Source organism: Phodopus roborovskii, unplaced genomic scaffold (genome assembly GCF_943737965.1).
Source record: "Phodopus roborovskii unplaced genomic scaffold, PHOROB, whole genome shotgun sequence".
Classification (NCBI taxonomy): domain Eukaryota; kingdom Metazoa; phylum Chordata; class Mammalia; order Rodentia; family Cricetidae; genus Phodopus; species Phodopus roborovskii.
Window position 1 is genome coordinate 5,002,063 of NW_026126517.1, and position 13,451 is coordinate 5,015,513.

General features: G+C 43.9%; 1 protein-coding gene across 1 annotated transcript in view; it reads left to right on the top strand.

The window, feature by feature from the left end:
- Positions 1 to 272: 272 nt before the first annotated feature.
- Positions 273 to 13,451, top strand: part of Eepd1 (endonuclease/exonuclease/phosphatase family domain containing 1) — a 101,495-nt gene continuing 88,316 nt past the window's right edge. Inside the window, exon 1 of the mRNA XM_051196914.1 lies at positions 273 to 1,373. Coding sequence (XP_051052871.1) covers positions 496 to 1,373 — 878 coding nt within the window. The 5' untranslated portion in view covers positions 273 to 495. The remainder of the gene's footprint in view (positions 1,374 to 13,451) is intronic.

The following is a 13,451-nucleotide window of genomic DNA, read 5'->3' on the forward strand; positions in this document are numbered from 1 at the left end:
GGGTGTCTGTCTCCGCACGCTCAGCTTTGAGTTCCCAAGTTACCGTGCCTTGCTCGCTATTGGGGCTCCTTGTCTGTGTGCTGGAGCTCCAGTGGGGGTGTCCGAAGTGAGAAGGTGGCGCGGTGTTGCCAGAGCGGAGAGGCTTGAGGCTAGTGGGGATAGCTCTCTTCCCTTTTTGGACCCTGTGTGGTAAATAATCCGAGGAAAACCGATAAAGGGCAGCCTCACTGCGTCTGCATTTTCAGAAGTTGACCTGTCCTTCACTACTTATGGACTTCTAACACTACAGGAGTGCTAAGGGTTGACTGATGAATTTCAGTCAATTTTCATGTCAATTTCTAGGTGGCCCAGCAAAATTTTGAACACTAGCCATGGACGATTTGATGTTTGTCTGTAGCAACTTCCTCGACCCATAAGTCCTGCAACCTTCCATTCTTTTGTGCTTATAAAGGCTTCTGGGCTTCTCTATCCAGAGTAGTTCTGTGTTGGTTGGCCATGGGGAGCACCCTAGGCTGCCATCGCTCTATCCCCAGAGACCCCTCAGACCTGTCACATAACCGTAAATTCAGTGCAGCCTGCAACTTCAGCAACATTCTGGTGAATCAGGAGCGGCTGAACATCAACACAGCCACTGAGGAGGAACTGATGACCCTGCCTGGGGTGACACGTGCAGTGGCCAGAAGCATCGTGGAGTACCGAGAATATATTGGTGGCTTCAAGAAGGTGGAAGATCTAGCACTGGTCAGCGGTGTAGGGGCCACCAAACTGGAACAGGTCAAGTTTGAGATTTGTGTGAGCAGCAAGGGTAATTCTGCACAGCACTCTCCCAGTTCCCTGAGGCGGGACCTGCTGTCTGAGCAGCAGCCTCATCACCTGGCCACCTCTGTGCCCCTCACTCCACGAGTCAATATTAACACAGCCACTCTAGCTCAGCTCATGAGTGTCCGAGGCCTCACCGAGAAGATGGCTGTCAGCATCGTGGACTATCGCCGGGAGCACGGTCCTTTTCGAAGTGTTGAGGACCTGGTGAGGATGGATGGAATCAATGCAGCCTTCCTGGACAGAATAAGACACCAGGTGTTCGCAGAGAGGTCCAGGCCCCCATCTACCCACACCAACGGGGGTCTTACCTTCACTGCCAAGCCTCATCCCAGCCCCACCTCTCTGAGCCTGCAGAGTGAGGACTTGGACCTGCCCCCAGGGGGACCCACACAGATTATCTCCATGCGGCCCTCAGTGGAGGCCTTTGGAGGTATGCGGGATGGGCGGCCTGTGTTTAGGTTGGCCACCTGGAACTTGCAGGGCTGCTCTGTGGAGAAGGCCAACAACCCTGGAGTTCGAGAGGTGGTCTGCATGACACTTCTGGAAAACAGGTGAGGACAGGAACCACCAAGGGTGCTGGCATGGCCTCATCCAAGGTCACAAATGAGCGGTTCCTTTGGGGGCAAGGGTTAGTTTAATCCATACTTCTGAGGTCCCAGCCAGTATTCTCACCTAGAGCTGATTGCTATGCCTTGGACCCCACCCAAGAGGAGGCTGTGTGAATGTGGGTTCTGCTTTGGAAGGTTTTGGGCTCACAGGGCTTCACAGGGTTTAAACTGAATCAGCTTGGGAGCTGAGGTGTAGTTTTGCATGTAAGCAAAAACTTGAGTTTTTAAAAGTTATATTAATGGGAAGGAAACTCATGTTTTCCCATCAAATATACCTATTTGCCTGCAGAGAATCATCATATTTGCAAACACATTCGCTGTGTTTGCCAGGGTGCTGTGAACAAAGAACTTAGTACTTCCCTTTACTTGTTGAACCTGAACTTGGCTTTTAGTATACTATTTCGCCTGTCCCATAGTCAGAAAAGGCCAGTTGGGCATGGATACTGGGCAGATTGTTTCTTCTAAACTAGAGGAGAAAAAACTGGCAGGTGGGGCCAATGGGAGAGATTGTTTCTGATAGCCACACAATCGCTGCCTGTTAGGAACATCTGCTAGCTCCCCACACAGCGGAACAATACAGCATGGCAGGAACTCCTGCTATTGCTAGAATAGTGTGCAGTGTAATACCATTAGCTCCTTTCTGGGTCAGAAATCCTCAGATCACGATCTTCAGGGATCTTGGGATACAGTACCCGGGTTTCCTTGCCGCCTTCCTCCTTTGGGGAGGTTGATCTGCTTGGCAAGGTGGTATCTTGGTGTCTGGAATTGAGAAGTGGACTGACTGTTGGAGGGAAATCAGTGTATTGTGGCAGGTCATCAGGACTAATTAGGGAGGGGGGAAGCAGGTCACAACATTTTCTTGGCACTGTCCCATGGCACAGTCTTTTCAGGAGAGAGAAGATTGCATGGTGCAGTCCTCAGGACCAGGAGACCACTGAGTGCTCCTCCCCTGTCGTATTGTCTGATGGCCACCCCGACTCATTCATTCTGCAAGTTTATCTTCTCAGGCCCACCAGGATGGGACTGATAATAGCACTCTTCCACAGCTGCTGGAGGGGGGTAGTGGCCAGCAGCACAGTTGCTTAATTCCCATTGGGGGCCTTCATAAGGCCCAGTGTGAAGTAGAGAGAGGAGCGAGTCAGGATCTGAAGTCTCTATAGGGACAGCAGCCTGGGCAGTCCTTGTCCACTTATTGCATCAGGGGTTCTCTGGAGTGTGGCCCCTGGACCACTGCCTAGAAAGCCCTGGGTGTCAGCCTCCTCCCTCCCCAAGTGCTTGTGGTGTATTCTAGAGCTTGCTAAGCACAGTGCTCTGTGTTGGGCCATCTCTGTACTCCTGAGTTTCTTTTTAAAGACCCTCCTCATGTACTGGCATTTGTGTTAAGCATTTCTCTTACTTCACCCCTGCCATTGATTGTCTTGGGCATCCCTGAAGTTATTTGTTCCCATAATATTCAGTCTGGTTAGGAATTGAGGACCTTATCCGTTTCTAGGACTTGTGAATGTGGAGAGTAGAAGATGGGAGGGCGAGAACTGGACATGGGCCTGTAGTCCCAGATACTCAGGAGCCACTCAGGCAGCTGGCCTGGCTCTGTCTCAAGCATGGAGCCAACAGGGGCTGCTTAGAGAGGGATAGTAACAGTTCTTCTTGTCCAGCTTGGAGTCCTTGGGGTTTTTGTCCTTTTTTTTTTTTTTTTTTTTTTTTTTTTTTTTATTTCTTACAATATTAAAGACATTTAACTGCTGACTTCAGGCAAGATTACCCAAACCCAAGGTATTGAAGGGAGCACTTGTAATAAGCACTGAGAAGGTGATCTCTATTCCCTTTGTGTTCTCAGGCAAGGCTGCTTGTGTGTCCTATGAGTTAGTGACTCCCTTGGCTTGATCACAGTACAACCAGTATTCTGAGGAATATTAGCACATAGTTAGTGTCTGGTAAAACCTAAGTAATAGGCTTAGAGCTTGATCCTCGAAAAGCTGGGGTGGGTGCATTTGCCTGTGTGGCTGTCCTAGGGCACCAAAAGCTGTCACAGAGTACTTAAGGACAGGTGCCTGTGCTCCAAGAACTGTGTGTTCATACTGATTCACAGCAGTTTCTCAACATCCCAGGAACTCCCTTCATTCATAACAGGAAGCATATTTAGTGTGAGCAAGAGTGGGTACAGGGAGTTTCCAATGGTTCTTATTTTCATATATGCATGCAATAGAAGAGTAGGTGTGTCTTTGAATTTTCTGACAGCTTCTACATCCATTTGATCACCTAATAACTATAGAAAGTAAGGAGTGTTTATTTGGTTTTGTTAGATATTATCCATTTTTGGGTTAGGAAACAAGAGACAGGCGTTACAACACTTGCTTCCCAAACAGCTCATTTGTGACTAACCCGGGACAGGGACCAAGACCAGCTGAATTTATTCCATGCTCTTTATAAGTGTGATGTTTGCTTAGGCATAGCACCTGCACACTGCTTCTTGGTTAGGTACCCTGTAGTACTGAACCAGAGGTTCAGTATTTGCCAATTCCCTTGCCAGTCACAGACATTAAATCCATAATAAAGGCATTATAAAGCAAGCCTTGGGCACTTTTGTAGCGGGATGTCTCTTAGCTTCCTTTCTGTGAATTTGCTCAAGTATGTGCATTTTCTTAGAGGAAAAGTACCTGTATGGGAATTAGGATCTTTATTGCTCTGATGTACTGTGGATTTGATAGGTGGATGTGTTTAAGCCACAAGAAACTGTTTTGCATGTGAACCCTGACCTCTGACGTAGGCTCTCTCAGAGCTTGATAATGATAGTCACTAGGAGCCTTCAGGGACACCATGCTGTGGCATGTGTCCATGCACTGATGGTTTCATCAGCGTGATTTGCCAAACTTTGGTCTTAGGCAATGTTCTTCCTCCCTTGGTATTTATGGAGTGAGACTAAGAGGAATACTTCTGCTTAAATATCCTTGTAAAGTTCGGTGACAGTCAACCTGAGGAATGATCCTTTACTGTTTGTTTATTGCCGAGTAATCATTCTATCTTAAAGAGTTCCTTTGGTTTCTGAGACAAACACAAGGAAGAGCTGACAGATAATCTCCAAAAAAAAAAAAAAAAAAAAAAAAAAAGGAGATTTAACATCCCAGTTGCCGGTCCTTCCCCTCCCCCCCAATACTATATTCTATATCAGAGGGAAACTCTAGTGCTGAAGTAGTTAGCTTTTTGATGGCTTCAATCTTATTTAAGTCTTCACAGGCAAAGCATAGGTAGATGCAGTGGAGTAATGAAAACAAAACCCACCATCAACAGATTTTAGTCTGATCAACATAGATACAATTCATCTTGCCATTTCATTCATTCATTGGAAAATACATATTGACTGTTCACTTGCTGTGTACATGTATAAACACAACTCAGGGACCAGTTTGGCTTACCTCCATGGCAGAACTAAGTAAATGTCAGTCAGTTTGTATGGTTCAGTGTCAAAACAGTGTGGTAAACCAGATTTGATTTCTTTTCTTTTTTACTAACTCACAAAGACTGATTTGGCATCTGATTGTATTTTTTCCATATGAATAATCGGCTCGTGTTGGGGAATTAGAGAGTAGGTAGATGAACCGAATATAATATCCAGGGGCAAAACTGCTCAACAATCCTCTTAAAATAGACACAGTGACATCTCTTTTGATAGCTGTGGAAACAGCCTCAGAGGGTTGTGGTACCATTCCAGTGGACTTTAGAAATGTAGATGTTAGAGCCTGGATTTGAAGCTAGGCATTTGTCTGATTTCAAAGCTGGGACTAGGGGCATATTTTACCAAATTCAGTATGTCCTTCCATGTCCTGTTTCTTGCTCCAGCTTGCCCACAGTCCGTTGTTTTCCTCCCTGTAGTGGGTCAAACATCAAGGCTTTGGGAGAAGGATGGCTTCACCCAAATCCCCGAAACTGTCTCAGCCTCAGCCGGCCTCCATGCCTTTCCTGTTTTTGTTCCTCCAAAGGATGGGGTGGTAGCCAGATGTGTGGAGCAAATTCAGAGGATGTCAAGGACTCCCTGCTTGGCCCTAAGTGTGAGTTTGAGACCTTGGGCTCCATTCCAATGTGGAGTTCCGGTTTGCAGAGCCAAGGAATTCTGGGTCATTTCCAGACAGAATGGTGGTCAGCACGAAGACTGTCTTGGATTTGTAAGAAGGTGGGGTGAGTGAGGGAGATTTCAAGGTGGAAGGTGGGTATCAACCACTCAGGGCTATGGCATAGAAAGGAAAGGGGTTATGTTTGTTTTTCATCAAGGTTGAGTTTCTTTGGGGTCTAATGTCAAGGTCCTGATACTGTTGATCTTTTCAGGTGATTAAACATTCATTCAAACTTTTTTTTTTTTTTTTTTTTTTTTTAAGCTTTCTTTGGGTACCAGGCTTTTGCAGGCAAAGCCAGTGCTTTGCTGAAACTTCCCTTCTGGGCAGGGAGAGGTGCGTATCAGCACATGGTAACTAACTGCAGATAGGTGCAAAGGCCTAGGATGTTGGAGATGAGGCAAAGGGAACCTTGTTTAGATAATTGGAGATCAGAGGAGGCCTTGTCCAGATGCTGGAGGATGGCAAGGAACCAAGTGTGAAAAATCTGGGGGTAGAATACAAGGCTGTTGTTGCTTCAGGTGTAGTGATTGAGAAGATGAAATGGATGGAAATAAAGGACCTACTAGAGGTAAAACCTGAAGGGATTTGTGTGTGTCTGGGCTGGTGTGAGGATTAGGTGGTGACTGACTGTCTTGAAAGGAGACAGGAATCTGGCAAATAGTCATCAAGGCAATGTACAATATGAGAGAGGAAGTGAATATTGCCGAGAGGCCAGAGAGCACAGGATACCAGTCTACTTTGTTCTGCAGGGTATGTGTAAACCTCAGCCTTATTGGACAGTCAGGACCAACTTGGGAGCAAGCTCATTGGGAGGGAGACTAGCATTTGACAGAGATGTGGCAACAGTTGGGGCTACTAGTTAGCAGCCCCTCTATGCCTTCCCCTTTTGATAGAGCAAAGGACTGAAAGGGCCAAGCTGGGCTATCTACTCATGTGTATGTATAATACTTAGAAACACAGAAGGTTTCTGCTAGAATAGCATACGATAATTAACACAAGGAGTATGCCTTTACCATAATTCTTTGAAGCTTTTGTGGTGATGCACGTCTTTAGTCCCAGCACTGGGGGGCAGAGGCAGGCAGATCTCTGTGAATTCAATGAAAACCTGCTCTACAGAGTGAGTTCCAGGACATCAGGCCTACATAGAGAGACCCCCCCCCATCTTTGAAAATGCAAAACAAACAAAAAATAAGCAATAACAACAGTGTCTTAGTCCACAATTCCTTAACAATTTCTGCAAATAAAATGATGCATTTCACTGAAGTTCCATTTGCTCATCACAGTTACCTTGTCTGTGTGCTGCAGGGGCAGAAGGTAGGATCTGAAACTCAAACTCTCCCTCTTCCCATCAGAACTAAGGAGATGCCACAAGAATGCCAGGCAAAGGCTTCCTTGCCTTGCTTGTGTAAGGCACTCAGACCTTATTCTGGTTATTGGATGGTGATTGATAGTGGCCACACACATGGATCCTGGTGGCTAGGAACCTATAGACAGGATCCTAAAATAAACTGTCATGTAAAAGAAGTCTGCAGTCCTTCAAAGTCCCATATAAAGAAACCCTGTGCTTTTTTTTTTCCTGGCTATAGTTCTCTAACTAACGTTGGTTTGTGCTTATTCCCAACCAGCCCTTGTTTCCTGAGGGTTCTATTTTGGTCCAGCCATTACCTGATTAAACTGTGAGGTTGGGCCTCTGATTGCCAGGCTGCTGTGAAATCCTGAAATGGAGAGCTTCACCAGGGGAATGCTGCCCTGCTTGTCTGTGTCTCCCACATCCCTGTGTTCTCAGATCTGCAATCTTTGCTGAGGGTCACATCAGGACTTTGTCTTTCTCAATTCAGGTTGAAAGCCTGGAGTCTAAGAGGGCCATTTAAGGTAGATTGTATTGTTCCAATAACTGGTTAAAGGAAACCTTTCCTGAAGCTGTTTGAGTTAATTCAGTCTGACTTACATTTTAAAAACCCCCTTTAAAGAAACTAATGGTTATTTCTATAACAACCAGTTACACCACGGTGCTTTCATGCATGTGCACTGTGCATGTTCATGGTCACCTCCTGCCACCGTTCCCTTGTCCACTACTGCTTCCGTTGCTCTTGCCAATTCTTTCCTACAAACTCACTTCTTTAAAGATTGATCTAGAGCCCATATTTGAGAGGAAACATGACATGTTCGTTTTTGCGAGTTGGTTTGTTTCTCTCCACACACCGATTTCCAGTTCCATCTATTTTTCTGCAAATGGCACAATTTTGTTTTTCGTTATTTTAAGTAGAAGAAGAAGCAAAACAACTGTGGTCTAGAACAGTGATTGACTTTCTTAACCTTCTTGCTGTCAACTCCGTTTCCTCTTTTCCTTTCTTGGTGGGAGTCACTGCAGCAACAGATCTAGGTGTCATTTTGCCATTTGTTCTTGTTAACCAAGTGATCTCCAATCTGAATCCTTCAAGTCTCACTATAAACAGCAAAATACTCCAGGCCTAACTCCCAACCTCATGGGGCTGGGGCTTTGATCTGTTTGGTAGCACTACATATGCCAAGAACAAAACTAGATAATTAACATTGGGCTTGCTGGGGCTGAGACCTGAGCCCAGCCAATGTCACCAGTGGCCATCATCTTTGCCCCGTCTGATGGACATAAATGGTTTCTCAGGGAAGCTGAGACCTGCTAGGGTCTCATGGCTTTTAATAGTGGACTGAATGATGGTCTCAGCACTTAGTGTCTGAGCTTGGTAGTTAGAAAGTGCCTGTAAGTTCAGACCTTCTTATGTCAGCCTGCTTCTGGATTAGCAGGGCAGCTAACCACTCAGTTCTGAGTTCTCTCAGTGTGTGGTTACTTAGTAAAGCCATCATGTGTGTGAGTGCATATGTTTGCTCTGGCCTTTGCTTCTTCAGCAAACTGGGTGTAGGATATTGTGTGTGTGTGTGTGTGTGTGTGTGTTAATGCCTTTTGAGTTATCTTGCCCACACCCTTTTTGAAAGCATTTTCTTATATAATTTGCTTTTATAGAGCCTTCCAAATATTCATCTTCATTTTCTTAGGAATGTGTACAACTGGTGTTAATAGTCTAGGGACAGATATAATTGGCTCCTGGTAAGCACAGAATTCCATAGGGGTGACTGATCAGTGTGTGATGGGTCTCCTGAGTCTGCTTTGACAAAGGACAGGGACAGTCTGGTGGGTCTTAGACTTGAAGTTGATGAAAAACAACAACAGAAAAGCAAAACACACACACACACACACACACACACACACACACACACACACACACAACCCCACATCTGTTTTGTGTGAAACTGCTAGTACCTACAGATGAACCTTAAAACACACTAGCCAGGTATGGTATCACATTCCTCTCATCTCAACATTTGGGAAGCAGAGGCAAGAGAATTGTGAATTTGATTTCAGTGTGAGTTCCACAATCCCAGTCAAACACTGTTATCTGTGCCCAAGTTATTTAGTTTAGAGTGTTACCGGGTATGGAGATTGCAGACTCTTCAGTAGTAACTGAAGTTATTCACTCAGTATCATTTCCCCTTAAAGGTTAACTCAAAGGATGTGACTAGTTCTAAACTCACAAGTTGTTTGTTCCAGAGAACCAGTTCTCCCTAAGCACATTATTTCAGCTTTAAGAAAGGTAAATAGCAATAAACTTTTATTTATTTCTATTCTTTGACTTAGAACTTGTATTTGTCAACATATTAAAAAAAAACTGGTTCTCAACCTATGGCTCATGATCCCCTTTGGAAGGGGTCAAATGACCCTTTCACAGGGGCCACATATCAGATATTTACATTATGACTAATAATAGTAGCAAAATTATTGTAAGAAGTAACAACAGTATAATTTTATGGTTTGGGGTCAGCAAAGCATAAGGAACTCCATTAAAAAGTCACCATTAAAAAGAACCACCGTTTTAAAATGTACTGCTTATGAAACCTGTGAATTACTCTGAGATGGGATGGATTCTTAAGAAGGAAGGCTGGATTTGATGCCTTATAAAATATTTTTCCAAATTTTAAAGTTCACACAGACTTTTAAAATTGTTCTGAATTGAACTTTAAAGTTTAACGTTTTAAAATGGAGAATATTGTAATCTCTCAGGGACCTAGGGGAGCATTTCAGTGTACATGACTGAACACAGTCAAACAGCAGGCAAAGTGATGATTATTCATGATCTGGTATTGAGGTAGTTTTGATGATTCCACATTTATAATAAAAATATAAGCCACTGTTAAATATTAATAAGGAAGGAAAGGAGGAGGGCTGAAGGGTGTCTGTGTATGATATTTTGATTGGTCAATTTTGTTTATAAGCATTATATACTTAGATGTATACATTTCTTCTAAATTTCAGAAGTCCCTTCTATTCTGCAGGTTTTTTCACTAGGAAGAAAAGTGAACTCTTTTTTCTGCCAAGTACCTGGAGTTCTGGGAAGGGGGAGCAATGCTTCTGTAGATGGGGTATATACTAGTCAAGAGGGTTGCTATGATATAAAATACTGTGAACCAGGAGGCCTAGATAGCTGAATTCGTTGTTTTAATGCTAGAGTCAAGAAACCACAGCCCATGATTTAGCTGTTGTCTTTGTTTTATGTTTTGTCTGTGGCTGGGACCCTGCCTTGTAGCTGACCTTCATCCCTCTGTTTTTTCACATGGCCCTTCTACCTATCCAAATCGAAGTGTCCTCTCCTTATGAGGACACCAGTCATATTGGATGATGGTTCCTTTTGCTTTTACCTCTTTACAGACTTAACTTCAAATAGTCATATTCTGAGGTCCTATGGGTTAGGACTTAACTTTTGAGGTTTAAGGGGACACCATTCAGTATATGAAAATAATTTAGGAAGAACTGACCATTGTGTCCCTCCTTGGCCATTGGTGAGGAACACACATCTCTGATTTTTTCTGGTGAAAAATTTCACGGTATTCAATGAGCAGATTGAAGCTAGTGTCCAGTTTCTGGGGTGGGTGACACTTGTCCTCTGAGATGAGGACAGCTTTCTTTTTTTTTTTTTTTTTTAATTTATTTTTCATTTTACAAACCAACCCCACTTCCTCTCTCCCCTCCCTCCCTTCTTACTCCTCAGAGAAGTACAGCCTTCCTCCGGTAGTCAGCAAAGTCTGACATATCAAGTTGAGGTAGGACCAAGCCCCTCCCTGCTGTATCAAGGCTGAGCAGGGTATCCCACCATAGGATGTGGGCTCCAAAAAGCCAGTTCATGTTCATGGGGTAGATCCTTGTGCCACTACCAGCCCCTCCCCCAGCAGATCAAGTCTCCTAACTGTCACCTACATTCAGAGGGTCTAGTTTGGGAGGACAGTTTCTTATGAGCCACAGTAGGTGTGGCCTAGCTTTTGGGAACTGGGGTTAGTTTTCTCTATGCTGCCCTTCAGAGGTGCCAGCCTGGATATCCTCCTGGAAATACATCACTGCCCTGAAGCTTTGTGTTCCACCTCCACTCTTCAGCAGTGGCCTTCTTACCAGTCCCTCTTCCCTCACTTCAGGTAGGGTTTAGTGTCTGTCTGTTGTTTAGAACCTGGGAAGATCTTGACAGAGTCAGGTTGGAGTGCTTGGGGATTCTGGCTGGAGTAGTGTGTCTGAGTTGGACTTGGAGCAGAGTCCTTCAGAGGTTCTGAGTGTCCTCCAACTTCACATTGAAGTTACGTGTTTTGGATGGGAGTTTAATGCGTTTATCTGAAGCCAGAATGTAATGCACAGTGTGCCAGGGACTGTGGTCAGAAGTGAACTTCTGGATTCTCACTATAGGACCTGCTGTTCCCAGGGCCCCAGCCCAGGCAAGTGCCTTGAGGGAATACTTGCTACAGGATACTGGCAAAGCCATCATGCACAGATGAAATTACACACAACGTGTTTATTTCCTGATCCCTCTGAACCCCAGCTGTGACAAGCTGAGTCATACCCTTTATTTCCTGGGACCCTGTCACCAGCAGGGCTCTACTTGCTTTTGTATTTAGAATGATATTTCTTCTTCATGCTGCTCCATAGACTCTCAGTGTAAAGAGTTACTTATATGTCCTCAGTCACATCAGTGGGAATTATGGTATTCCTAAATCACAAAAGTGCGCTCTTCTGAAGGATTTGCACTCAGAAGCAGTTAGTTCACTCTGCACCTGCCACATTTATGCAGCTCCCACTCCCATCTCTCATGGAGATCTGTCCTGGTGCTAATTGTCCTTATCATCCCAGTGATCTAATGTATGTCCTTTACGGAGTAGCCTGCCTTCTGTGGTGGTTAACAAAACACCTTAACCTGGGTAATTTATCGGAATAGAAATTTATCTTGCTCATGGTTCTAGAGGCTGGGAGATGACCAGGAATACAGTGCCAGCAGCTAGTGAGGACCCTTGGGGCTGCAGCATCCCATGGTGGAAGGTTGAAAGGCAAGAGAGTAGAGGGCCAACTTGCTTTTGCTGAGATGGCTCAGGGTTAGGAGCACACATTTTCAAACTTACTGCTAAGTTGGAAGAAAAAAAAAAAAAAAGATATTGCCCCGATTGCTCTATTTCCCCTCCTTCTTGCTATATAACCATGGAGTCATTGCATCAGGGCATAATCTGGAATAATTTCTTTGGTAGGAAAAAGTACTGATCATCCCACTGAATTAAACCTCCATGTGGGAAAACCCTGGTGGCTCTTAATGCCTGTGACTTGAGCTGCATGGGGTTCCAACAACTAACACAATCACACATATACATAATTGAAAAAAAAAAATAAAAAGAACCTTGCTCTCTTGATAACAATGAACTTCCACTTCCACAGTAACTACAGCAATCCATTTGTGAGGGCAAAACTTTTTAGCCTAATCACCTGTTATTTGACCCAACACCTTTGACTAAGTGTGAAGTTCTTGACATATGGCCTTGTGGGGACAGATTCAAATCATTTGTAACTCAGGACTAGTTTTCTAAAGCCCTCCTAATTAGAAATAAAGACCAGTTGATCACAACTTCTTGGAAGTTCTCTAATACAGTTGGAAGTCTCAGTTCTTCGTATTTATCTCGTACACTGTTCCCATTCATTTTAGTTAATTTTACCCTTCCCCATGCTTTATGTTTCTAAAAGCTCTAATTTTAATTTTATGTGAGGTGTATGTGCTTGTTAGTGTAGTTGTGCATACTTATGTGCATGTGCAAGCCAGAGATGGATGTTTGGTTTCTTTCCATGGTTGCTCTCTACTTTTATTTATTTAGATGAAACCTCTCACCAAGACTGAAGCTCAAGGGTTCTGTGCCCCCTCCCCTCATTTGCAGTGCTGTGACTACAGGTGTGTGCCACCATGCTCAGCTTTATTACTTTATTACATGGGTGCTGTGGGTTTGAACTCAGGTCCTCATGTCTGCCTCGAACTTTATTGACTGAGCTGTCTTCCTAGCCTCCCGTGCATGCTATCTTTAAAAATCAAACGAGTTTATTTATTTTTGTCTGTGCTCTAAACCTTAGATTTTCCAGGTATATTTTGGTGTGAACAGATGCACAGATACTAATGGACCTAGCAGAAAAGCCAAGGCATATGCTACTGGTTTAAAAGCAGAGACCCAAAACAATGAATCTGAATTACAAATACTTAAGTTTAAAACAATTTTATTTGTGCAAAATAAATATAGCAGTGAATCAGACTTTATTACAGGTCAAACTTGAGATCAGCAACCTTGAAATGATCTTTCATGGTTCAAATAGGATCAGTTAATGGAGTCTTACTTTTATAAACCTGTTTTGTGTTTCATGTGTCCATAGGTTTGTATGTGTCTGATCGTGGATCTATGTTTGTATATGTCTCTACCCAGTGTCTGGCTATGTGAGAGCTATAAATATATCCATCTTTAAAAATATATCTTTATCTTTAGTGTTAATTGCATTTCTGCTTCCTTCACTTTCTCACTGAGTAAGTGTAGTTGG